A 27252-nucleotide genomic window follows, 5' to 3' on the forward strand; every position below is an offset into this window, starting at 1 on the left:
GGAGAAAGGAAAAGAAAGGAGAAAAGAGGAGGAGGGCGAGAGGGAGAATGGGGCGGAGAGGGGCGGGCCTGAGCGCTCCCCCTCCACCCGGCGCCGCACTGCCAGCGCCCTCCCAGCCCAGCCGGCCACATCTGGCGGCTGCCCTCCCTTGTTTCCGCTGCATCCAGACTTCCTCCGGCGGTGGCTGGAGCTACGCATCTGGGGCTTTAAACATACAAAGGCTTTGCCAGGACCGGCGAGAGCTGGCGGCGGCGGCGAGGGCTGGGGGCCGGACCATGCGCCGCTGAGCCGGGCAAAGCCGAGGAGACCGAGTCGAACAGCCCCTGGGGGCGCAGCGCTGCGCGGGGGAGCAGGCGCCAGCCAGGCGGCGACGCGGCCACACGCACCGAGCCAGCCACCCCCCGGGCGACGCGCGGGGCCCGGGAGCGCAATGACCGAGGCGCGAGTGGCTCGGGGCCCGCTGGCCGGCCCCCTACGGGCGCTCTGCGTCCTGGGCTGCCTGTTGGGCCGCGCCACCGCCGCGCCGTCGCCCATCATCAAGTTTCCTGGAGATGTCGCCCCCAAAACGGACAAAGAGTTGGCTGTGGTGAGTTCCGAAGCGAGCCTCATCCAACCGAGTTTAGACAAACTTCGGAGGTAGAGGAAGGGCCACCCCTCCCCCATCGCCACGGAGGGCACACAGCGTGGGGGAGGGGCTTCAGCAAACAGCATGGGGTGGTCTGGTTCGCAGGAGGAAGGGGTGGGGAGTTGTGGTAAGAGAAGCCCAATTTGGCAACTTTCGGGACACAGCGTGGGGCGCGGGGGGTGCTTTGGCAAACCGCTGGAATGGGCCCCCTTTGCAAATAGTAAGGACATTGTCTAGTATCCGGGATTTGGCAAAGGGGGGCGGCTTTGTATACATCTCTTGGACACATCTGGGGGGTTGGCTAACGAGGCCGTTGGCCAGCGTCCTGATAGGCCTTTGGCAAAAAGCCTAAAGGGGTCTCTTGCAAACGGTGGAGGATCCTTTAAACCCCTGTGGGACTTAGAGAAGAGGGGCCTTTGGCACACAATTTGGTTAAGTTTTTGCACGCGTGAGGGTGGGAGCTCTGGGCAAAGCGGAACTTTGGCAAACGTCTGGGAACCTTTGGCACACATCTGGAGAGGGGCCTTGGACAAACCGCTCCCCGGGACCTTTTGGCAAGTATTGGGGGCAGGAGGGAAGAGGACAGCGCTTTTTCCAGTGGCTCAATGAGCAAGTTGGTCAAGGAGGGTCAAGGATTGGACCTCAGAAAGTTTCCTCGAACTTCTCCAGAGGGGTCGGAGGACAGAAGGAGAGAATTGGCCGGCAGGGCGGAGGGAGGGGCGGCACGAGGGCCCTGGCGCGTGGGGCGGGGGCGGACTGAGGCCGGCTGGGGTCGGAGAGCGGCCAGGGAGCCCTCCCTCCTGGCGGGGCTCCGAGCTACGGCTCAGATGTTGTTTTGCGAGCGCGCGCGGTCGCGGGCGCGCGCGCCTGGCCAGAGGGGCATCCAGGCCACCACATTGCACAAGCAGAGATGCGGGCAGCTGAAGGACACTCCCCCTCACCCTGTAAGCGCCTCGGGCTGGAGACCCCTCAAGATGCTCTTTCCAGCACACAAGACATCTGCCACGTATTGCTTCAGCCACCTTAGAAAGCCCCTATTCTCCTTCAGCGTGGTCCCCAAACTGCCCAGGACAGGATCTTCATGACCCCTGGTCACCTAGGGGGCCGCTTCTCTGGATGTGACACCACCCCTGCCCCCTTTCCAGCATCTAGGTCTCTGCCTTCTCTGGACAAATGGGTTGGGAGACCTTACATTTTTAGGGGGCTTTTTTCTCAAGGGTCTGGAGGTCGTCTGCATAATGAGAGGGCTATGGCTGAGGGGGAGGGTGGAGCTTTGGAGCACTGACAAAGCTACCTGGGTCCCCATGCTTTATACAGCATATGGAAGTCCACGTTGCCCAGAAGCAATGCAGTGGGGACCGGGGCTTGAGAAGCCAGGCTTTGAACTTAGTCTGCCTGGCCTCAAATCTGGGGGTGCACGAATCAACTGGCCTAGTAAATCTTGGGCAAGTGACTTAACTTCTCTCAACTGCTTCCGCAAACTGAGGGTAATAATGGTACCTGTCTTGGGGTTCGAGGAGAGGTAATCTTAGACACTTTGAAGGGTACCTGGGACATGGTAAGTGCTCAATAAGTATTAGTCATTATATTGTTATTATCATTATTATTATTATACCCTTTATTTCTTCTTTCCTAACTACCCTCTCAAACAAGGTTAGGGCCCCCGTAATGAGATCTCCTGGCTTCTCCCACCATTCCTATCACATATTTAATTTGTCACTTATTTGTGGTCCATCAGCCTCCCCACACTGGGATTTGAACCCTAGAGACTAGAAACATCTGTCGTGCTCACCACTTGACCCCCAGCACTAGCACCAGGCTTGGCACCTGGTACGTGTCAAAAAGTATTTGTTCAACAAATAAGTGAGCTGATTGGTCCCCGATGCCCTGCAGGGGCCTGTTTGGTTTTGGCCTCCGTTTGGGCAGAGCCCGCTGCACAGGACCTGAAGGACAGGACTGTTTTCTTCTGGGAAATTGGCAGATTCAGGATTTGAACCCAGGACTGACTGCTGCTGGAACTCAGGCACATAGCCCTTGAATCTCTTTAAAGAAAAGTGAGGAAAGTAATCCCTATGTCATCAGCAGTTTGGTGGATTAAAAGAGATGATGGAGGTATAGAGGGGTGGTAGAGAGGTACAGGTCTAAGCCTGGCCTCTGGAGCCAGTTTGCTTGGGTCCAAATTCAGTTCTGCCATTTGTGAGCTGTGTGATCTTAGGCAAGTTTCTTAACCTCTCTGTGCTTTAGTTTCCTCCTGTATGATGGACTGTCTACATGATAGAGTTGCTGTGAGCATTCAGTGAGCTAACACAAGCTGACATTAGTGCCTGGGCCCATTGTAAGCACTCAACATGTGCTCCCAGGCCGTGCTCTCTACAGCTTTTATGTCACTCAGCTAGTGGGTGACAGAGCTGGTTTGGGAACCTGGGACTCCACCCGGTGCCCTTGGGCCCCTGACTCCTTTGATCAGTACTATGCCATCCTAACGTGGCTGCCTGTGCCGGGGTGCTTACTTCTTCCAGCAATACCTGAACACCTTCTATGGCTGCCCCAAGGAGAGTTGTAACCTGTTTGTGCTGAAGGACACGCTGAAGAAGATGCAGAAGTTCTTCGGGCTACCCCAGACAGGTGAACTGGACCAGAGCACCATCGAGACCATGCGGAAGCCGCGCTGCGGTAACCCCGACGTGGCCAACTACAACTTCTTCCCCCGCAAGCCCAAGTGGGACAAGAACCAGATCACCTACAGGTGCCGGGGCAGGGCTGCGGGAGGCAGGGCCCTGGGCCAAGGGACACCACGTCTCATTGGGCATTGCCCCACTCCGGGGACCCGGGAGCTATCTTGGGAGGACTTGGCCTCTTAAGGAGCTTGCATGCAGAATTCTTAGGACCTGGAATAAGACAGACCAGGACTTGAATCTGACGCTTACTGGCTGTGCGGCATTGGACTCCTTCCTTTTCAGCGCTCTGAGCCTTGGTTTTCCAATCTGCCAAATGGGGTTAAAACGAAGCCTTACTTACGGCTTGGGAACTGGATCATATGTATAAAGGGCTTTCAGTGTCCAGCATGTAGTAAGAGTGTAATAAATGCTAGTCACTATTATTATCAGATGAGGTCACTGGGGCGGGTAAAGGGAACTTGATGATTGGTTGCTAATTGGGTTTTTTATTGTATTATAGAGTTGTTATAATTGGTTGTTAATTGGGCTGCGGGCTCTGTTCCGTACGGCTCGTGTTGGACTCCAAGGATGAGATCTCTGTGCTGTGATCCATAATGCACTATTTACACCCCCATCCTTCTCCCTCGGCCAGAGGGAGGGGAGAGACGCCTGAGGCAGGGCCTGAACATACAGGCTGATCTGAGGCACCGCCGGACCTCAAGGCACTCTGGGCGGGCTCTTCTCCCAGGGAGCTCTACTCAGCATGCACACACATTGTCTGCCTGTGTATCCACACTCGCATGCACACGCTCGTGCACACAGACTCGCACACCCCTCCCATGTATGCACACACTTGCATACACACACACACCCTTGCACACACACTCACACGCGTAGGTACGCTCACGTTCCTTTGCACACCCATACACACTCACGTGCACTTCTGCCACCCCCAGGATCATTGGCTACACCCCTGATCTGGACCCCGAGACAGTGGACAATGCCTTCGCTCGTGCCTTCCGAGTCTGGAGTGACGTGACTCCACTGCGTTTTTCTCGGACCCATGATGGAGAAGCTGACATCATGATCAACTTTGGCCGCTGGGGTAGGCAGAAGAGGGGCCAGCAGGGGGCTCAGTGCAGAGACAAGGGGGGCGATCCAGACATCAGAGAGCCACAGGGGACTCCTTTCCAGCTTAGCTAGGAGGGCAGAAGATGCAGACGCTGGAGAGCCGCGTTGATGGGAAGGCAGTGACGTGACTCCCTGGAGGCGGTGTGAACCTGAAAACATATGGCTCCCCATCTCCTGTCCAGCGTGGTAGCCCCTGGATCCATAGGGCTACTTACTTTTAAATTAGTTAAAATTAAATAAAATTTGAAATTCAGTTTCTCCATCACACTAGTCAGATTTCAAGTGCTCCGTAGATACATCAGACTATTAAGTTGGGCAAGGAACATTCCCATCGTGGCAGGAAGTTCTGTTGGACGACACTCAAAGACATCGAGGAACTCGAGATATGGGAGTGGGGCAGATGGACCAGTGTAGACATGAGAGTAAGTGGAATAGAACCCAGGGTCCAGGGCGCCATGTGTGTTGGGATAGGAACACTGACAGTAGTGTAGACACGAAGGTAGGCAGTGTAGACATTGTGAGTGGTATGTGATGAGGGTAAGTGGCACAGGCACAGGAGACAGTGTAGGCCTGTGGTCCTGGGTGGCAAAGCGGTAATGAGGGTTAATGTTGTGGCCACGAGATAGTGTGACATGAAGGGAGGTGATATGGCTAAGAGAGAGCAGTGTGGGTTGAGGGTAGGTGGTATAGACACTGTGGACAAGGAGGGTGGGTGGTGAGGAGACTGGTATGGTAGTGTAGGTATGTGGATAGCTGTAGTGGCATTGGCAGTGTAGACAGTGAAGGTTGGTGGCAGGGATTCTGAAGGCTGTGTAGACTTGAGGGAGTAGTGTAGACCATAGGATGGTGACAGTCAAGTAGGCAATACTCTAGACTCACTAGAGTGTCCCCAGTCCTGGATAACCCAACAGGACAAGGGAAGGGGACACATGCTAGGTGGGCTAAAGGGCCCCAACCATGGATGGCATGTGCTTGGGTTTCAGTGCCCAGCGGGGTAGCTAGAAGCTGAGATCCAGTGTGTTTCAGAGCATGGAGATGGGTACCCTTTTGACGGCAAAGACGGGCTTCTGGCTCACGCCTTCGCCCCAGGCCCTGGCGTTGGGGGAGACTCTCACTTTGATGACGATGAGCTGTGGACCCTGGGAGAAGGGCAAGGTAAGAAAGTGACCATCCACGTGCCCAAGCCTCCTCGCCGGTCCTCTGCATGCCTCCCTGTCACCTAGCAACAAGAACTTTGGCTTCCCTGGCAAACGCGGACCCCTCCATCTGCTCAGATGGGAGGGGGAGGGAGGTCACACACCCTGGTGAGTCACAATCCTGGTCTCTAAAGAAAGGCCTGGAGAGGTTCACCCTCCACCCTGTGTGGCCCCTCAGTGGTCCGCGTGAAGTACGGGAACGCCGACGGGGAGTACTGCAAGTTCCCCTTCCTGTTCAACGGCAAGGAGTACACCAGCTGCACGGACACGGGCCGCAGCGACGGCTTCCTCTGGTGTTCCACCACCTACAACTTCGACAAGGACGGCAAGTACGGCTTCTGCCCCCATGAAGGTGAGTGTCCTCCGGGCCCCAGGCTTCCACCTTCCCGGCCTCCACACTCCCCAGGCCTGGCACTGCCAGGGAACCAGTGTCCCCTTCTTCAGGCCCTGTGTCCTGATCTGAGCCATCACTGTGCCCCTCTCGTCTGTTCCGTTATTCAGTTAATACTTTCATTAAATCAATTCCCTTTTTTCTTTAAGTTTTATCATTAGTAATAATATTTTTGAACTCACCAGTCTGACGCGCTAATTATTTTTTTCTAACATGCATTAGAGGAACTTAGAACGATTAAAATGCCCAGTGGATCTCTAGAGAACCACTCTCTACCCTCCAGCAGGATTGGGGGTTCAAGGGCATGAGGAGAGGCTTGGGGGTAGATGAGAAGCCTAGCAGTGGGATTGGGAAGCAAGACTCAGACACCAAGGCCTGGTACCCAGCCTGGCTTGGGGACGCCAACCTGGGGAATTTCAGCCATCACTTCTGGTTCTGATTTGGACTCTGAGTATGTGTGTGGGGGTGGGGGAGTGTCTGGGAGCTGTTGCGTCTGCCTTTCTTGGTCTCCATCTGTCTTTGCTTGTGGCTGCATCTCTGTGTCTTGGCAAAGGCATTAGGTTTGACGCAGTATTTGTGTGTGCCTTTTTGTCAGTGCTTCAGGCATAAGCTTCAGATATTTTGAAGCAACGTAGAGGGAAAAGTTTTTTAAAAGGTGAGGGTGTTGACATACACACTCAATCCTTTTTCATCTATCTATCCTTGACACACTTCATAATCAGAAATCATAAAAGGACAGCATACGTACTTCATACTCTATCAAGTCATTGTGTTTAATGATTCTAGAGGTTGAAAGCTGAGAAAGTTTGGGGAAAAGGGGAGAAAGTCCAAAACCTTTTAAAATCCTTTTTAAAAGTATTCACTATCCCATAAAGACTCCACGATCTATAGATGCCTCTGTCTTCTTGGCTGTAATTTTACATGTTTGTGAATCTCTGTGACTTTATTGCAACTGAACCCGAAGTACCAGCCATGTTGACAGAAGGAAAAAAACAAAGACCTGGTTAACTGTGTTCCTGTTTACGCTTTTGGTACCAAAGTGCACGCAATACTTTGTATTAAGTAAGAGTTCAAGGCATTGACCATCAATAAGTCAGAAATATTTAAAACCAAAAATATTTAATGTATCTTGCATTTCTCGGTAGGGGTTTGGTTGGCGTTAACCCTCCCATGTGTCAACCCTTGTGTTTAGAACAGAATGTCTTGATAATAGAAGTAGAAACAGCTGGAATTCATAAGTTAGGGAAGGGTTTTTCCCTGCCCTGAACATTAGCCATTGATTTGGTCTTTAGCCAGATGCAAGTACGCACGACATGCACGTGTTTGGGTCTTGGGGCAGAGGTTCCGGTTACTCAGCCCCTCCTGACTGCTGAGCCAGCGTCTGCTTCTCTCCATCCCTTTGGGGGCAGGATCTGAGAGGAGATGGGGGCTTCCTGGGTGGTAGAAATGCAGCTGATGGAAGGCCGGAGGTGGAGACTGGCCTCCATTGAGGTTAACACCATCCTGCCCACCATAGATGATACATTTAACAATTGCCTTTCCCACTTTGAGGTCACCAAGGCATCTGGCCTCAGTGTTTCTTCCTCCTTTCATCCCCTTGTTTCTGGCGTTGCAGGAGAAGGTCACCTGGTTGGGGAGACAGGAGCAGTGAGGGTATGGGGCCCCAAGACCTGCGCTGGGGGCGCCATGGACTGGGCTCAATTCTGGCCATGGCGGAGTTAACGGGGGCTGGTGAAGTCACCTCTGGCACCGTAGTGCACAGATGGTCCTTGTTACGCACTTGTGGTTTTGCTAGTTGGCAAATCCAAAGACACACCATTTTGTAGCTTTAGGGTGGATGAGGGTACGCGGGAGCAGGGGAAGAACCCAAGACAGACAAGCCCAGACTCTCAATCCCACTGTCTGCCCTGAACTCTCCAGTCATGGCCCATGTCTTGGGGAGGTCAGAGTGGGAGCCTGGGGTGTGTCTTGAAAGGTCCCCCAAAACACCACCTCCCTGTTGTGCCCTCCTTCTCCTGTCCTCCTCCCTCGTGCAGGGACTGCAGCATCCAGGAAAGGGCCTGGGGTTGAAAGGAGGCGAAGCTTTCTCTGTGTGCACAAGCGTGTGTGACAGAGCGAGGAAGGGAGAAATTGCGGTTGAGTGTGCTTTGTAGTTTTCAGTTACAGCCCTCATCCAGTTTTTCCGTTTCTATGACCATGAGCAGTTCTGGAACCAGCTTCTGCAAACCTCAGTTTCCCGATCTATCAAATGGAGAGACTCTTGCCATCCTGCCCACCATGGATGATATATTTAGCAATCCGCAGGGATGTGGGCAACAGCTAGGCAGAGTGGACAGTGACCCTGGGGCTGGGGCAGGGATCTGAGGGCCCCACTGTGTGCCAGGTGTTAACTATTTTATTGCTGGTGTGGAGGGGCCGTCCATAATGTCCCAGGGGAAGGATGGGGTTGGCCGTGTAGGCAGGGGTAATTACACCCTGGGAGCTCAGAATTAACGTTTTACCAATGCTACAACTTCCCTGGTATGAGCGGGCAGGTGGGCAGCAGCTCTGCGCCCATGCAGGTGCCCAGCGGATGCTCCCGTGGGCAGGTGGGCGGTCTCCCTCACATTCGCACCCTCCCCCTCTCTCCTGCACCCCAGCCCTGTTCACCATGGGTGGCAACGCTGACGGACAGCCCTGCAAGTTCCCGTTCCGCTTCCAGGGTACATCCTATGACAGCTGCACCACGGAGGGCCGTACCGATGGCTACCGCTGGTGTGGCACCACCGAGGACTTCGACCGCGACAAGAAGTACGGCTTCTGCCCCGAGACCGGTAGGTGTCACGCCTCTCCCTGTCCTTCGATAGCAAGCCCACGGGAGCCCTGTCCCCACCTCCTTTCCCCAGGACGGGGGCGCTAGTTAGGGTGTGTAGCAGCTGGTCCAGCACGGACACCAAAATCAGGACAGACGCTGGGCACCGACAGCCAGTTCAGCTGAATCGGTTGGTGATGTCTAATGTCAGGTCCACCCAGGACCCTCTGAACGACCCGCACTCTCGCAGCCTCCCTGGCAATTGTCTCTCCCTCTCTCTGATCTCAATGTCTCTATTGCTTGCCTTTCTTTGTCTTAGTCTGTATCTCCTTTGGTCTCTGTTTTTCAATAAGGATTCCCTCACTCCTTCCTTTCTTTTCTTCCTCCTTTCCTTCAGCAGACATTTGCTGAGTCCCTGCTCTCTGCAGGAGACACAGGTAGGTCTCCCACGAGACCACGTGTGATGGAGCTCCCGGTCTCGGGAAACGTGTTGACACCTTCAGCTCTGCCCAGCCCCCTTTGCCTCTAGCTGCTGTGGTCCCATCCAGGGGAGGCTAATTAGAGCTCTAGAATCAGGCTGCCTGGGTTTGCATCCCAGCTCTGCCACTTCCTAGCAGCATGTACCCAGGCAAGTTACTTAATCTCCCTGAGCCCCAGTTACCCCATCCATGAAATGGGGGGTAACCTAGGGTCCCAGCCACACAGGGCTGTTGGAGGGGGCCAGGCAGGTGAGCAGTGTGTAAAGCACTTGACCACGTGCCCCGGACTGAGCTAGTACTCAGTAAGCCTGGTTTGTTAATGGCCGCATCATATCATTGCTCCCTGGTGGTGGCCCCAGACCCCTTGCTGCCTGCTGACCCATGTCCCTAACCCCACAGCCATGTCCACTGTGGGCGGGAACTCGGAAGGTGCCCCCTGTGTCTTCCCCTTCACCTTCCTGGGCAACAAGCACGAGAGCTGCACCAGCGCCGGCCGCAGCGATGGGAAGTTGTGGTGTGCGACCACGGCCAACTACGACGATGACCGCAAGTGGGGCTTCTGCCCCGACCAAGGTAGGAGCCCTGGCCATTGGGCAAAGACACTGCACACCCCGCCCCGCCCGCGACTGGGCTGGAAACCTTCCAGAGTCCCCACCCACCTCAGCCACAGACACTGCCCCCCAGACACCCACCTACCCTGGTAGAGACACTGCCCGCAACAGACCCACCCACTTGGCAGAGATGCTGTCCGTTCCTCGTGGAGACAGTGTCCCTGCCTTGGCCTTGTTTCTACGGGCAGAGACATGGCCTCCGAAATAAGACCCCATCCATCCCAGTACCCGATTCCTGGGTGGGAACCAGCTTTCCCGAGGAGATGCTGCTTTTCCCTCCCACATTTGTACCCCTCCAGGTGGGGCTGTCAAACCCCAAAATGTCTCAATGCTGGGCACAGGGAGCCCTGCCCCAGAGAGATGATTCTCCTGCGAGGCATCCTCACTCCAACAGAGAGCTGCCTTCAGGGAGCCAGGTGGGCAGAAGAGAGGAAAACAGGAGGAGCCTCATCCTTGCTCTCCCCACCCTCCATGCAGCACGGGGAAGCGTCCACAGCCCTCCTGCCCCACGGGCACCATCCTTTGCCAAGTTGTGAATGGAGGGGTCCTCGTCAGTGCTGGGTGTTGAAAACACAGCTACCTGGGACAGTTCTCTGCCCTCCAGGACTCACAGGCTGGAGCGAGAGAGTGACCAGGAGATAGGTCATGACCGTACTGTGTGGTCACTGCAATGAACAGAATCCTTGGGGGCACTGTGCCCAGTCTAGGCTGCAGGCCCCAGTGTCATTGGGTTCAAGGCCCCAGATGGCCAGGTGAGAGTGCTGGTCCTGGGCCAGCCAGAATTAGGTCAGCCTCTCTTTAAGTTGCTTTTCTTCTTTTTATTCTCAATGAGATGGAACTTGGAGAACGCCAGCTGACAGAGGCTGGCCAAAGGAGTTTTTCTCATCCTCCACCAAGTACCGTGCTAAGACATATCCTGATTTTACCTGCTGCAGTCTCTACCTAAAGGTGGGATTCTCCACCTGCTGGAGTGGTTTAAGGCTCCAGAGCAGGTGTGGTGCACTTGGGGGGCAGTGTATTAGTGTCCTAGGGCCGCCATAACAGAGTACCGCCAACCAGGTGGCTTCAAACAACAGAAATTTATTCTCTTGCACTTCTAGAGTCATCTAGAAGTCTAAAATCAAGGTGTGGGTAAGGCCACATTCCCTCTAGAGGCTGTATCCCTTCAATCTCTGCCTCTGTTGTTATTTGGCCTTATATGTTCATCTCTAAGTATCTTCTTTTCTTATAAGGACATGGGTCACATTGGATTAAGGGTCCACCCTACTGCAGTATGGCTTCATTTTAACTTGCATCTTAATTTATCTGCAAAGACTCTATTACCGAATAAGGTCATAGTCACAGGTACGTGGGGTTTGGAGGGACACAATTCAATACACAACAGGGTGTGACAGTAGGGTTTGCCCACTGTCTGGCTTGAGCTTGGGCAACCACTCCAAGTGAGAACCTTTTTACTGCTTCCCCTGGAGCAGAAATGGTGGTCCCAGGGGTTACCTCTTCGGAGAACCCACAGAGCAGGTTTTGTCCTTAGTCTTTATAGAGAAACAAAGAGCCAGGAAACAGGATCTTTAACAAATGGGACTCTACATAGAGGATTTGCCGATGCTACGTGCTCCCCTTTCTAGCACACGTGCAGCCCACCTGGAAAGGGACAAGCGGACTTTGGTTGACTCTCCTTGAAAACCATAGGCATGGTCTGTTAACCCCAGAATCCTTGGGAGAAGGAAAAATCAGTACATGTCACCTCCATGCTCTCAGTCCCACCATGGGGATGTCCTCAAATGTCGCCATCACCGGGGCCAGGCCTGACTTCTCTCTCATCTTTCTCCCTGTCTCTCTGTCCCTCCTCCCCTCCCTGCGGGCCTCAGGGTACAGCCTGTTCCTTGTGGCAGCCCATGAGTTTGGCCATGCAATGGGGCTGGAACACTCAGAGGATCCCGGAGCCCTAATGGCCCCCATTTACACCTACACCAAGAACTTCCGCCTGTCACATGATGACATCAAGGGCATTCAAGAGCTCTATGGTAAGCCTCAGCTTGGGGTTCCTGGGGCAGGGATCTGGGGAGGTCATGCCACTGGGGATGGAGGCCCAGGGAGTGGAACCATCCAGGTCCCATTTGTCTAGGACTGCAGGAGACAAGGGCAGGAGTGTTAACCTGGTCTGAGTGTGTCAGAGCAACTCTCCAAGGGGGCCCTTGGACAGCCCTTTCCTTTCCAAATAACACCAGTGTCTGTGCCCCACTTGGTTCCCCAGAGCCATGCTGTGAGGCAGGCGGGGCAGAAATGCGCTCTCCATTTTCTAGGCGGGTCAACTGAGGTATGAGAAAGGTAACCCTCTGGCCTAAGATCAACCAGGTTTATGCATCCAAGTGAGGTTTAGAATCCAGGAGAATTAGCTAAACACAAGGTAGAGTTTCCCAGTGCCTGGAATGACCTTAGTGACACGGGGGTGCAAGTTTCTAGTCTTCCTAACGATTCTTCTATTTTAACGTGTAATAGGATCAACACAACTAGGACCTAAAACTAGGGAATTTTATTTATATTAATGCTTGCAGTGAGGCCAGAGTTTACAAAGTAACCCCATTTAAAAAAAAAAAAAGTAAATATGTAATAGTACGGGTGGTACCTGGACAAAGCTGAAATCATGAAACTGGCTCTGGAGTGATGAAGTGTGGGGAACATTGGACTCGGGGAAGAACTGCAGTAGAGTGAGAGGCTGTGGGTTCGAGTGCTGCCTCTGCCACTCACCAGCCACAAAAGATGGAGCCGGTCTTTACCTCTTTCGACTCAGTTTCTTCATGTCTAAACTGCGGCTGGTTATCCTAAGGAGTGAAGGAAGTACCACACCCCCCAGTGCTGGACACACGAGTATTCCCCTCTGACCACCGTGACTCTCTTGTGGGCTTACTAACATGAGCTTTGGGTTTAAATATTTGGGCAAGTCATATACAAGCTTTCTGGGCCTCAGTTTCCTTATCTGTAAAATGGGGGTAATAATGATGCCTACCTGTTAGGGATGTAGAGAGGACTGATTCTGAGGATGTCAGGGAAGAGCATTTGTGAAAGCGAAGGGCCACAGGATTCCGGTTTCTGTTCAGTCTCCTCTCTCCAAGTCCAGGCCTCGTCCCCCGTCTTCCCTGGGCTGACACCGTGGCCAGAATACTATTCTTCTGATGCTTCGCAGGTTGGGTGGGCCAGCCTAGGGGCTCAGCCTGGTAGGGAGAACCCCTGGAGCTGGGGAGAGTCTGAGTCTGAGGTCAGGTGTCCTCCCCCAGGGGCCTCCCCTGACATTGACACTGGCACCGGCCCCACGCCCACACTGGGCCCCATCACTCCTGAGATCTGCAAACAGGACATCGTCTTTGATGGCATCTCTCAGATCCGTGGGGAGATCTTCTTCTTCAAGGACCGGTAAGTGTGGGATCTTGCTTCTTGTCCTCCTTGCCCTCTGCCCCTTCTCTGTTATTCTCGTGCCCATCTCTTGCTCAAGGATCCTACTGTGGGCTTCACAGAATGGCCTGTATGAGACCATTTTTGCTGCGTGTCAGATAGATCCTGGTGGCTACCACAACAGGCATTTCTTGTGCCCTCTCCTAGTCTGTGGGTCTACTAGATGCCTCGGCTTCAGGCTGCAGTTTGGGCTCAGGTATGCTCTGTGTGTCACTCATTCTCCTGGGATTAGCGGCTACTTGTGGCACATGGCAGGAGCACAAGAGGCCAAATCAAACCACACAAGCACATGTAAAGCCTTCAGTCTCAGCATGTTTGAGAATATTCCACTGGCTCAAGCAAATCACGTGGCCGAGCCCAATACCTGCTCTAGGGGATGGTACTACATAGTTGTGTGACGACACACGTGGATGTATCCTTCTAAACTAGGGATGGAGGGAAGAATTAGGAACAATAATCCAGTCTACCACAGGTCTTCTCCTGGAATGGCCTTGACCTAAAATGTTCTATGTATGGGGAGCAAGTAACTACAGAGTAGAAAGAAGTGGTGTCCTTCGTGCTATAAATAAAGGCCCCGACTCAATCCATCAGGGGCTAAGACTCACCCAGCTATCCTAAAGGCAGGCAGAATCTAGGACTACATTAAAGGGTCCACTCATCATCCATCAATCCATTCATCTGTCTGTCCATCATCCATCCATCTATCCATGCATCTGTCCGTCCATCATCCATCCATCTATCCATTATCTGTCCATCCGTCATCCATTGTCCATATCCATCATCAAGCCATTCATCATCCATCCATCTGTCCATCCATAGAGCATAATAGCTGAGAGAATGGTTCTGGAGCCAGATTGCCTGGGTTAGAATCCTGGACCTGCTACTAACCAGTTGCATGATTATAGGCAAGTTGATTGTGTATCTCTTTTTTTTTTTTTGCGGTACGCGGGCCTCTCACTGTTGTGGCCTCTCCCGTCGCGGAGCACAGGCTCCGGGCACACAGGCTCAGCGGCCATGGCTCACGGGCCCAGCCTCTCCGCGGCATGTGGGATCTTCCCGGACTGGGGCATGAACCTGTGTCCCCTGCATCGGCAGGCGGACTCTCAACCACTGTGCCACCAGGGAAGCCCTGTGTATCTCTTTTTAACCTCAATTTCCTCATCTCTAAAATGGGATGAATATTCCAACCTATCTCACAGGGCTGTTGTAAGGATTAGGTGAGCGTACTGCTTAAAACAGTGCCTGACACAGACTAAGTGCCTTCAAGTATACTAGCTGTTATTATCGACAAATAATTGCTTGCCATCTACTGTGCCAAATCCTTTGCTAGGCTTTGGGAGCTGGGGGTGCAAGGTGTTCCAGAGGCGGAGGGGCTGCTTAATGCCTGAATCGGTATCTTCAAAAAGAGGTCAGTGGATCTCCTACACAGAAACTACCTAGAGTGTGAGGGTTAAACGTGTGGGTTTCTGTCCTCACCCTCAGGCCCTCTGACTGGAATCTCTGGGAATGGGTCCCAGGCGTCTGCATTTAAGAAAATTTCCCCATGGGAATTCCCTGGCGGTCCAGTGGGCCTGGGTTCAATCCCTGGTAGGGGAACTAAGATCTCACAAGCCATGTGGCACAGCCAAAAAAGAAAAAAAAGAAAATTTCCCCAGTGATTCTGAGGTACATTAAAGTTTGAGCACCCCCAGTCTGGTTTAGGGAGTAGAGGCATAGAGGACTGACATGGCAGAATGAGAGAGATGTGACTGCAAGAGACGTTAGCAAAATGCTTTGTGGACACGTGCAAGTGAAGGAAGAGCTCTGCAGGTGAAGCAGCGCTCAAGGGGAAACATTAAAGGAGAAGCAGATGTGGATGGACGTGATGGGGCTGGCGGGGGGGGGGAGTGTGTCTGAGATGAGGGAACTGCAAGAACAAAGCCGTAGAGACGTGAGAGTTCCTGGCTTTTCCCAGGAGAGCCTGGTGAGGCTGAAGATGTTCCAAAAACTCTTGTGAAGGGGCTCCTCTGCTCCAGGCACTGGGCTAGGTGCCCGGGGGCAGATGCCAGTAGGGAGAGAGAGGGCAAGAATACGGAGTGAGATGAGACCCAAAATGCAACGAGAAGTCAGGTCCATCAGGCCACGAATGCCCAAACCAGGACATGTAACAACAGATGTCAGTGCTGTCCTGCAGCCCCCATTACAGGGCTGGGGAAGAGGTGAGCCCAGGGGCCCCGTGCCCCAGCACCACCCTTGGTCTGGAGCACTTCTCCCTAAAGAAGCCCTGACCACACGTGCGGATCTGAGTACAGAGTTGGGAAAGGGCGCAGTGCCTAGGCCCAGGTCGGAGCCATCCCTGGCCTGACACATCACACTTTCTTTCAAAAGGAAGTTGATGAGTGTTTAACGGACTCCTTGAATTAATCAGTAAATATTTAAGCTCTGGGCTTCCCTGGTGGCGCAGTGTTTGAGAGTCCGCCTGCCGATGCAGGGGACACGGGTTCGTGCCCCGGTCCGGGAAGATGCCGCGGAGTGGCTGCGCCCGTGAGCCATGGCCGCTGAGCCTGCGCATCCAGAGCCTGTGCTCCGCAACGGAAGAGGCCACAGCAGTGAGAGGCCCGTATACTGCAAAAAAAAAAAAAAAGACAATTTAAGCTCTGACCATATGCAGAAATTGGTGCTAGGCATTGTGGGGGACAAGAAAAGCAGTATCGTAGGATAATTAAACTCAGACTTTGGAGTCAGATGTGGATTTGAATCCTGGTAATTCCATTACCTCTCTGAGCGTCATTTGCCAAATAAGGATTGTGATACTTTCCTGTATCAGGATGTTTTGGCTGCAAGTAACAGAGAATCCCAGCTGAAACCAGCTTAAACAATGGAAAGAAATTACTCCCACGTGGTACAAAGTCCAGGGGCAGGGCTGCCTCCAGGGGCAGAAAGAGGGTCACTAATTCAATGATGTCTTCGTCCACTGCTCTCCTTGGCATTGTCTTCATCCTAAGACTGGGTCCCTCAGGGTCACACAATGGCTGCCAGTGGCAACTGGGGCTATAAACTTCCTTGCAAACATCCAGCAGAAAAGAAAGAGAGAGACAGATCTCCAGATGTGAACTATAAGTGTATGTGTTCAATCTTATTGTGCCAACATAGGACATATGGCCACTGTTGCATCAATAACATTGCCAGGGAATGCTAAGCTCCAATAGGCTTAGATCAGTGGTTCTCAAACTTTGGCATGCATTAGAATCATCTGGAAGGCTCTTAAGACACAGATTACTGGGCCCCAAGCCCAGAGAGTCTGATTCATGGGTCCTGAGTCAGGTCCAATAATTTGCATTTCTGATGAGTTCCAGGTGTTGGTCTGGAGCTCCCACTTTGAGAACCGGTAGCTTAAACTCATCAGAATGGGGATTGGGTCCACCTATAGGAAAGGAGGGGCCATAAATGTGGGAATTTTGTGAGGAAGGATGATCGGGAAATAAGATAATAGATGCTGGGTAGACCACTGGGAGTGCATATTATCTTATAATATTGACATTGAAATCGACATTTTACAAGCCACATAAAGTGCTTGGCACTTAGTAGGCCCTCAATAAACGATGGCTCTTTACTACTCCTGCCAAAGTGCCTGAATCCATCATTTCAATTCAGGAAATACTTTTGAGTGCCATCAGTCTCTGCCTGAATTGGCTTTGAATCTGACAGGAAAGATAAGACACTTAAAGAAACAAACAATCAAACTACTCTTCTGGGCACTCAGTGTTGATGATTTTAAGAGGCTCAGAGGAGGGAGAACACAGTAAGGGACAGAAGTAGTTAGGTAAGGCTTCCCGGAGGAGGGAGCAGGAGGGCGAGCAAAAGGTTGCTTCTCAGCCCTGGCATCTTGCAGAGGGGGCTCTGCCCATTCTCCAGTCCTTCTCCACCCTTTCTTTGACCTTACCTCCCCGCCTCCCAGGGAATCATCCAGGGATGTTCCTGAGAGGGCTTATAGAGGCATGTGCAGTTACAACTGCAGAGTGACTGAAGGTTTGGTTTCCTGTGTCCCCTTCCCCCACCCAGGTTCATTTGGCGAACAGTGACACCACGTGACAAGCCCATGGGGCCCCTGCTGGTGGCCACATTCTGGCCTGAGCTCCCGGAAAAGATCGATGCTGTATACGAGGCCCCACAGGAGGAGAAGGCTGTATTCTTTGCAGGTGTGTGGGAGGGGAGCTGCCTGGCCCTGGGCTCCAGGCGGCACTGCACCGTGATTCCTGTGCACTGGTGGGTGTTCCCTCTCCTTTATGGGTGCACTCTTTCAACCATCATCTGGGAGATGGGTTCAGACACCAAGCATCAACTAGCACTGGCCCACAGAACGACCATTTCAATAACCTTTTAATCCCTTTTCAACCCTTCTGATTCCTTTTCCAGAGGGAAAACGACACTTTAGTTCTGGTGTCTTTAACACCTTCCTAATGCTAGTGCCTTTGGCAGATGACAATTTTAATTAGAATTTTTTAAACACCTGTTTGTTTTCATTTTTAATGTTTAAATTTATTTCTGTAGACTTCAAAATGAATTCCTTGAAAGCAAAATGTTAATTCGAGTTAAGTGATATGAGGAGACTCTATAAGTGGTAAAAATCACCGAGGTAGGGTCACATGGGTAACATTTGGGAAACCCTGCTCATTTAATCTTTATTCGAGCACCTATCATATGCCAGAGATGCAGCCCCTGCTCTCAGGGAGCTCATGAACTAGTGGGGGAGACAGAAAACCAGGCTGTTATGAGGGAGCTCAGGAAGGACTGCGGTGGAGGCCCAGGGGTGGCTTCCCCGGGGCACTGAAGCACCACGGGTGCATGTTCCACCAGCCGGCTTCCCAGCTCCTCCAGCCCAGAGTGATGAGGGCAGCCGCTGGCTCACAGGGGACCTTTGTGCAAATTAGAAAAAGGTGCCTCTTCACAACAGGTGTGGCACTTAAGAGTCTCTGGCTTGGTAAGTGGAGCCAGGCTAGGACTCACTCCCACTTACCTTCTTGGCCAGGGACCTTCCATAACTGATTTGTAAAACCTTGTATGTGGACCCTGATTCCGGACACTGAATGCGGCACTGGGCAGAACTTGTGTCCCTGCTGAGAAAGGCCACAGTGGGGTCCCTAGCAGATGGATGGTGGGAGGAACAGCCTCCAGCACCTGCCACCAGCCCACCCTCTTCTTCCACCCCAGGGAATGAATACTGGGTCTATTCAGCCAGCACCCTGGAGCGAGGGTACCCCAAGCCGCTGACCAGCTTGGGGCTTCCTCCTGATGTCCAAAAAGTGGATGCTGCCTTTAACTGGAGCAAGAACAAGAAGACGTACATCTTCGCTGGAGACAAGTTCTGGAGGTAAGGGAGGGCGGTAGGAAGGAAAGCTTCACCACCAGCTGTGTGGACAGAGAGAAGACACGGGCTTTGAGCCTCCTGGGTTAAGCTTGGAGGCTTGTGGACCATGGATGCACCCTCTCTGGTCTCTAATCTGCCAGGGTTATTGGCCCTCTGAAAAGTCACCAAAGGGTGAGCTATTCTTGGGCACATTACTGGTACAATTCTGGTTAGATCCTCCTTTCCCTTCTCAGAAGTCTTTGGATTGGGCCCATGTCCGTCTGGTCTGGAGCCCCATATTTTAGAGTGAATCACTGAAGAAGGGAGTGATAAAAATAAAGATAATAGCTGCTACTCTGATACTATGTGCCAGACACCATTCCAAAGGCTTTATGAGGTGGATATTATTATTACTGTACCTCCCATTTTACAGGTGAAGAAAGAGGTTCAGAGAGGTTAAGTGTCTAGCTTAAAGTCACACAGCCAAGTAGTGGCAGGCTGGGATTTAAACCCTGGAATTCTGGCTCCCAGAGAACATTCTTCACTTTTCTACACTATACCTGAGATAGTGGGGTCCCAAGAGATGGGGGTGGTGGAGGCAGGGATGGCAGATAGCAAACACAGGATGAAAACTGAGACAGGTGTCCACTGGAGCCAGCATCCAAATTCAGCCTCATTGAAAACAGCGGCACCCTCTGGCCCATCTGCCACAGGCTCAGTAGCTGTGGGCACAGGCTGGCCGGGAGCCAGTGTGGAAGCAGGTAGCTCTCTGCTCCAGCTCATCTAAAGGGAAGGGCCTGATTCTGAGAGGCCACGGTCAGGCCTGAGGGTCAGGGAGCCTGATCTCCAGGAAAGGTTAGTGAGAGGCAGCCCAAACCTCAGGAGTTTGATTTTAAATCTTCACATTTCCTAGATGAGGAGTCTGAGGTCCATAGAAATGAACCAACTTGTCTTAAGTTATTTATAGTCAAGGGTGTTGGCCACAGATTATAGGATTACAACCGCTTCTTCTGGCTTCTAACCCTGGGCCCCCTGCACTGTACCCTCAGGGTCATCGGGTCGGTGGGGGAGGGGTGGTCTTCCTCCTTCCCTCCTAGCCTCCCCGCGTTTCCTCCCGTGGCTGCATCTGGACCTTTGTCTGCCACCCCTGGAACAATCCTGCTTCCCTCCCAAGGCCTCTCTCCTCCCGTCTCCTTCCCACCACCCGCCCCCAGCTGCCCTGCATTCAGGAGCTGTTTATGTCCCAGGCTGCCGTGGCAGGGTGGAATTCCAGACGTCTTGCTGAGATGCTCAGCAACTTAAGCTGATTGATATCTCAAGCCTCAAGAAAGGAAACAGTCAGCCAGGAAAACGCGGAGCAGGCGCTCTGCCCACAGGCTCCAGAACACTCTCAGGCACGCGCACGTACTGTGGAAGGGCACCTCGGCACAGTAGCGCTCCAAATCTCCAGATCTTAGAATCACGCACAGCAAGAGGCCCAGCCTCACAGAGCAGAATCATAGAACCCTTGTCTTTCAATCATGGTGTGGAGAGAACATTTATAATCACCCCCCAGCACGTACGGTGAATGTAAACATATGAGGACAGACGTGTCCACACACGCGCATGCGCGCGCGCACACACACACACACACACACACACACACACACACTCACACACACACTGATGCCCACGCTGTGGTGGTACCTTGCTGGGTTTGGGGCAGAGTTATCTGCTTCCCAGTCCTTTTCCACAGCAAGCCCACCTCACAAAGCCTGGATCTGGGATGGACAGCCTGCTCCACAGAGGAAGTTCTGTGAATCTTCCTTAAAAGCAGCAGAACTGAAACATCTATTGGAGGATCTGGGCGGGGTTTCCAAAGAAGACAGATCTTTTTCCCAGGAGAGGTAGTTAATAAGCTGGAGACATTGGTCCTGGTGGAGTCTGCCGACGCCCAGGCCTCCTTTCTGGAGAAGGAGAGAGCGCTCCAGAATGACAGAGGACGAGCAGCTGCTTCCAGATTAGGCAAACCCTAGGTCATGCCAGGGAGTGCTCAGCCCTTGCTTCTAGAAACTTCCACTAAACCCACAATAATATATTCAATATCTCCTATGTGCCAGACAATTACCTAGGTGCTGGAAGACAGCTGTCAAGAAATAGTCGCTCTCTGCCTGGTGGAACTTAAAATATCGTGAGGGGAAGAGACATAAACACATACAAATAAAATTGTGATGGCTCTTGTGATGGGACCTGTACCACATCCCAGGGCTATGCATTTCACCTGTATTTCTCATTTAAGGTAGATGCTATTATTAGCTCCATTTTCTAAGTGTAGAAACTCAGGCTGAAGTGCCTCAAGGATATACCTTTGAAAAAGCTTGGACACAAATGTCTGTGTTCTTTTTTTTTTTTTTTTTTGCGGTACGCATACCTCTCCCTGTTGTGGCCTCTCCCCTGGAGGAGCACAGGCTCCGGGCGCGCAGGCTCAGCGGCCATGGCTCACGGGCCCAGCCGCTCCGCGGCATGTGGGATCTTCCCGGACCAGGGCATGAACCCGTGTCCCCTGCATCGGCAGGCGGACTCTCAACCACTGCGCCACCAGGGAAGCCCGATGTCTGTGTTCTTAACACCTGCTCTGCACTGCAGTTCTACAGCCAGAAGGGAGAAGTTCAGAGGCTCACAGAGAAGTCTTTCAAAAGAGTGTACCAGCGAGCAGGAAAGGAGGCTCCCAGAGGAGGCTCTGGGGACAGAGAGGAATGTGAAGAGGTGTGATTCTGTTCAGAGCCAACATGTTCTGATGGCTCCATGCTGTATTCTTCCTGGAGGAAAAGAACTTGGAAGCAAATTGGTTCACTTCTCCGAGCCTCACTTCCCTCATCCATCAAATGGAGTTGCTTCCTGCTGTCCCTACCTTCCGTGGGTAGAGTGAGAAAGAAATGAGGGCAAGTTCAAGGACACATAGCTCTCAGCCGTCATCACTCTAGAGAATGTAGTTTGGGAGGTCAGTGCAGGTGACATGGATGGATTGCTAGAATTTTGAGCTGGGAAACTTGGTTTTGGTACCCCAGGTCATGAGGAAGAATGCTAGGTTTGGCAAGAAGAAGTTTCATGACATAACTGGGATTAGGAAGGCTTTTCTGGCAGTCCTGAGGGTGATGGGCAGAGGGGGAACACCCCTGTAGAAGGGGACTCAGAGAGGAAGCTGTTTTTGGCATCTGGGGCGGAGGTCATCAGACTGGCTGTGGGGAAGAAGAGAGTCAGCTGTGAGGCTGATGCTTGGCTATCACCGGGATGGCATTCAAACACAGATCTATCTAGAAAATCAGCATGATGAGGGCAAGACTTTATCTTGTTGATTACAATATCCACAGCGACATAGTGGGAGCTCATTAAATATTTACAGAATAATAAATATATTGAGTGTAAGTGGAGAAGCAATGGAATCAAAATAACCCCAGCATTTAAAAAGTTCTCCCTCCAAATTGAAAAGACACAGATGTTGCTAGCCAGAAAGAAGAATACGCCAACTAATACTCAAGGTATTTACACAAATTAAAGGCAGAGCCCAAGATAACGACTTGCCCTGAGAACTGCAATTGGGACTGAGGTGGCCGGAAGTCGCCCTGTGACTGACAGGGCTTGGGTTCACACACCACCTTGTACTGTAACCTCACTGTCCCAGCCAAGATCATTGCCCAGGATGTTGACTGTCAACTCCACCTGACAGGTGAAGAAGCAGTATTTGTCCAAGCTGAGCTGTGAAGGGCAGTGATGGGGCTGGACCCTGTCTCTGGGCTCCTGGGCCAGTGCTGTTTGTACTGCAGCAGGGATCAGAGTTGGTAAGGGAACTAACATTTCCCAGATACCTACCCAGTACCAGGTACTGGGATAGGCACTTCGCATGTTTTACTCTGTTTCACATATTTGTTAATTAAATGCATTAAATTAATTATAACCCATTTTACAGATGGTAAAACTGAGGCCCAGAGAGCAGTTTGCTGCCCTGAGCCAGACAGGCCAGGGTTGGACTCCCACTTAGAAACTGGGTGCCCTTTTTAAGCCTCTGGTCTATAAAATGGGTATTATGGTAGTGACTGTGTCTTAGCGTTGTCAAAAGGATTGAAAAAGTATATGGAAGGTGGGTAACACACTGCTTAAACGTGAGCAGTAATCACAAGATTGTTTTCATGGGGCTGTCCAAAGTCACCTAATTAGTGAGTAGTGGAATTAGGATTCACCCAGGTCTGACTCCCTGCCCCTCAGCTCCAGTCAGTGGCCTCCCTGAAGGGCTAGGTCTGGCTTCCCAGGCTCACCCAGGAGCCATCATCCTGGCCCTCCCATCAAGTTGGGGAAGGGCTGACCTTTAGGGATTCCCACAGGTTCACCATGGCCATTTCCTTGCAGATACAATGAGGTGAAGAAGAAAATGGATCCCGGCTTCCCCAAGCTCATCGCAGATGCCTGGAACGCCATCCCTGATAACCTGGATGCCGTGGTGGACCTGCAGGGCGGGGGTGAGCTGCCCAGGCCTCTGTCCACTTTCTAGGACTCCCTGCCCCCCAGCCAGGGCCCTGCTCCTTGCAAGCACACACTCCCTTATTGTGCAGGAAAGCATGCGGCGCCCCGGGAAAACAAACCAGCCCCTTCAACCCAGTGCTGGGAAGGCATCCAGACCCCTGACCTCTGCTCACTCAGCTGGCTCCAGGCATAAGACCCAGAAAGGCCCCTACAGCTGCAGAGCCTGGAGCCAGGGAGCAGGGAGGGCGGGAGGCCTGCTGGGAGCGAGAAACCTGGGCTCAGTGCCCTGGATTCATTCTGGGGTTTGATCCAGGCCCTTTTGGGTTCCGCAAGGGGCCTTGTGACTGCTTCCTATTAGCAGAAGGATGGCTCCATTTGAGACAGCACAAACTTTGTTAGGCCCTGCTGCTGAGGTGGCAGAGATGTCCCATCGGCTCAATTTGTCCCTGGTCCCTTGCTGAATGAAACACCAAACCAGCGAGGGATAGAGTTTGGAGTTTGGAAACCATATTCCTGAGGAGGCTTCTGGGAGGTCTCTAGGGCCCTGGAAATGAGTCCAGTTTGGCTTTTTAGAGGAGATTTCAATTAAATTTCACAAAGATGCTTCTTGAGTTCCTATCATACGCTAAGCACATGGCCCTGACCTCCAGGGGCTAAAGGTCTTACATGTCCAGGAAAAAGCAGTATACAATCAGGTGCTAGGTTAAAGATTATCTTCAGAAATAAACATCTACTGAGCACCTACTATATGCCAGGGTTTGAAAGGAAGAAAATGAGATCATATATGTTCGGAGTAAGAAATTCCAAAGCCCACAGGGGCCAAGCTGGTGGCATGAATAAGTGAAGCAGGCAGGGCAGACAGTAGGGAGTGGTGGGGTCTGTGGAGCACCAGAGAGCACATGGCTCATTTTCAGGGGACAGTTGCTTCTCGGCTTCTGGTGATCTCTGCCCTGCAAGAAAAGGGGAGCAGTGTTATTAGATATTCTAACTCTTTTAAAAGGAAGTGAGAAATCTGTATTTTCCTATGAAATTTCCAGATGTTTACATGTTGGCCAGGTATTCAAAACAAAACAAAAGAAAAAACTCTGTGAGCTAAATAAAACCAATCTGTGGGCCCGATGGGGCTAGCAGCCTCCTGGTTTGCCACCTCTGGAAAAGGAAAGTGCCTAGTTTGGAGCTTGTGCTCAGTGGAGTTCTGTTATTTATCTTAATTATAGCATATATCATCTCATTTAATCCTCAGAAGCCTTAAGAGGTGGTATCGTTATCCACATCTTAAAGATGAAGAAACAAAGACTCAGAGAGCATAATTCCACAGCCATTTCCCTTCTTCCAGCCTCACAGGGGTCTCCTGTGATTTAAAAGCTTCTTCCCTATGGCAGGCAGACTTGTAAAACTCTCAGGAACCTTCCCTGTGCCATAATGCCTGAGGATGGCTTGGTCACAGCCTCTTCTCTTTCTCATCCCAGGTCACAGCTACTTCTTCAAGGGCGCGTATTACCTGAAGTTGGAGAACCAAAGTCTGAAGAGCGTGAAGTTCGGAAGCATCAAGTCCGACTGGCTGGGCTGCTGAGCTGTCTCTGCCTCCCCCAGGGCCTCCTGCCTCTCTATCACTTTCTGCACACCGGGCCCTGAGCGCCAGGGAAGGACCCGGCTGGGCCTGGCAGCCCTCAGCTCTGTAGTTAATAAGCATTCTCACTCCCACCTGGTAACTTAAGAAACCACAGAGTGGCTCCAAGAAAGGTGCTCCAAGAAAGGTGCTGATTGTACCCGTCCCAGGTGCCCTTCCCCCTCCACACCTCACCAGCCCTCCAGAGCCACCCCCAAAGAGATGCTTTGATATTCTCAATGCAGCCTTGTCTTGGGCTGCCCTGGTGCTGCCACCCTTCAGGCTCTTCTCCTTCCACAACCTTCTGTGGCTTTACAGCACCCTTGGAGCCAACAGAGACTGTCTGAAGAGGGCACTGGTGGCCCGACAGCCTGGCCTGGCATGGGGCAGTGGAAGAGGGGCATGGCCCGGTGGCCACGCCAGACACCTGGCCTTCTCACTGCTGGCTGCCTTAGAACCGTCCCTACATTAGCAGTTTGCTTTGTATGCACTTTGGTTCTTTTTGTTTGTTTTGATCTATTTTTCCACTTTGAAATTGCATTTCCTGACAGAAGGACTCAGGTTATCTGAAGTCACTGCACGATGCATCTCAGCCCACGTAGTGATGGTCCCCTTGGTCACTCTATTTAGTATGTCCCTCCTCTGTCACTTACTCCACTGGATGGAGGAAAACCAAACCCTGGCTCCTCACCCAGTCTCCCCTCCTCTCCCTTCAGCAGTTTCCCCGTGGGAAAAATCAACAAGTATGAATAAAGACACCGATTGAGTGGCCATGTTGGCCGGCTGTTTTAGCAGAGACTAGAGAGGGGCCCCAGCCCCAGCCAGAAGAGGAAACTTAGAAAGTCTAAATCTCCGCTCCCTGCAGCATACAGGTAACATATGCTGGAAAGGTCACAGATGCCCAAATAAACAGTGAGAGACTCAGGGTGGGTGAGCTGGAGTCCCTCTGTCCCGTGGAAAGAGCCCTGGAACAGCAGCATTTCTGTTATTTAATTGCAGGGCCTTGTTCAAGGTTTCCTCTCTTCTTGAGTCTCAGTTTCTTCATTGACAATAACACCAATTCTAATACTAATAACAGTGAACAACAGTAATACCCCTTCCATTAATAGAATGCTTACTGTATGCCAGGCATTTCACGTGCATCACTTCATTTAACCTTTATACCAACCTAAAGAGGGGAGAATATTATTAGTCAGCTTTTATTGATAAGGAAACTAAGGCTTGGAGAAAAGTGATTTTCCCAGGATACCATAGATACTGGGTAACATCCTGACTCAAGGCCAAAGATGACCTAGAGAAGGCGCTTTAGCCGGAAGCTGAGTTATCTCCCTCAGCAGCATTAACCTTCACCTCCCCCAAAACCTTCTAAGTAAACTCAGCTAGGGGAGAAATGTGTGTGCTTTCTAAACACAGCTTCTATTAATGGGTAAGCTCCTTACCTTCCTCTCCAGCAGATTGCCCATCTTTAATCCCTTCCTATATAGAAATTCTGGAGCTGCTACAGAACAGAAACTTAAGGCCTGGGGTTATTTCAGAGGCCCTTTCTGGCTCCGACAGACTATTACTTCAGGCCTCTCATGGTGGGGCTGGTAGGGAAGGGGATGATGAGTGCACAGGTCTCTCTGGAAGTGACCTTGGTGGAGTCCTCTTTTCTCCTGTGGCCTGCCTAATCGCTCCGGTCCTTGAGGGCTCTTGGAGAGACTGCCTTCTGTGCTAAAGAACCATAAGGGTCTGCCACCCTCAACTTGAAGACCCCAAAGCTGGGGCACTTTATATCCCGGCTGTAATATGTTGTTATTAAGGTTCTCTGTTAAATACTGAGAAAATTCAGCTGCTCCACCATGTAATACCTAAAAGGTGCCATTTCTTGAGTGCTTTTCTATGAACACTACACATGCATTATTTTACTTAATTGATACTACTGGATTGGCCAAAAAGTTCATTCGGGCTTTTCCATAGCGTGGTGTGGAAAAACCCAAGCAAACTTTTTGGCCAACCCAATACAATCCTATGGGGTAGGAATTAGTCTTCCCATTCTGAGATGAGTATGCAAGCTCAGAGAGGTTAAGTGAGTAGCTGAAGGCTGCATCTATCTGGTAGGGTTGGAAGATTCTGAGATTCTACAGTGGACACCTTGGAAGGAACAGCCGTCCCAGGGCCCAGAGTCAGATTCTCATCATGCCTCCAGCCTGCTGTGAGGAGTTGACCAGTAAAGATAAATCATCCACCATCTCCAGCTGCCTCTCAGCCACTCAGGGCTTGATCAACTGATCTCAGGTCCTGGGAAAATCCTCCCCCTAACCCCCACCAACAAAGGTCCAGATAAGGCCCTTGAACTTCTTCAGGGTGAAGTGGAGCCACAGCCCAAGTCACTTCCCTTTTTGAGACCAGGTTCCTCATCTAGTGCAGAGGGCAGTGGTGGTTTTGTCATTTTCTAGTAATCGCAGCTTCAATTTTCCTTTGGAGAACTATCTCCCCATTGTCAGTCC

At 51.9% G+C, this 27252-nt stretch overlaps 1 protein-coding gene across 1 annotated transcript; it reads left to right on the forward strand.

Moving 5' to 3' along the window:
* Positions 1-133: 133 nt before the first annotated feature.
* On the forward strand, positions 134-25530 carry MMP2 (matrix metallopeptidase 2). Its single transcript, XM_065898775.1, has 13 exons — positions 134-586; positions 3145-3371; positions 4239-4387; positions 5440-5568; positions 5788-5961; positions 8640-8813; positions 9670-9843; positions 11750-11905; positions 13157-13292; positions 17373-17509; positions 18522-18681; positions 23041-23150; positions 24624-25530. The coding sequence occupies exons 1-13, from the start codon at positions 431-433 to the stop codon at positions 24725-24727; spliced, it is 1986 nt and encodes a 661-aa protein (XP_065754847.1). The 5' UTR covers positions 134-430; the 3' UTR covers positions 24728-25530.
* Positions 25531-27252: the final 1722 nt, after the last annotated feature.

This window comes from Phocoena phocoena, chromosome 20 (assembly GCF_963924675.1).
Source record: "Phocoena phocoena chromosome 20, mPhoPho1.1, whole genome shotgun sequence".
In the NCBI taxonomy this organism is placed as follows: Eukaryota; Metazoa; Chordata; class Mammalia; order Artiodactyla; family Phocoenidae; genus Phocoena; species Phocoena phocoena.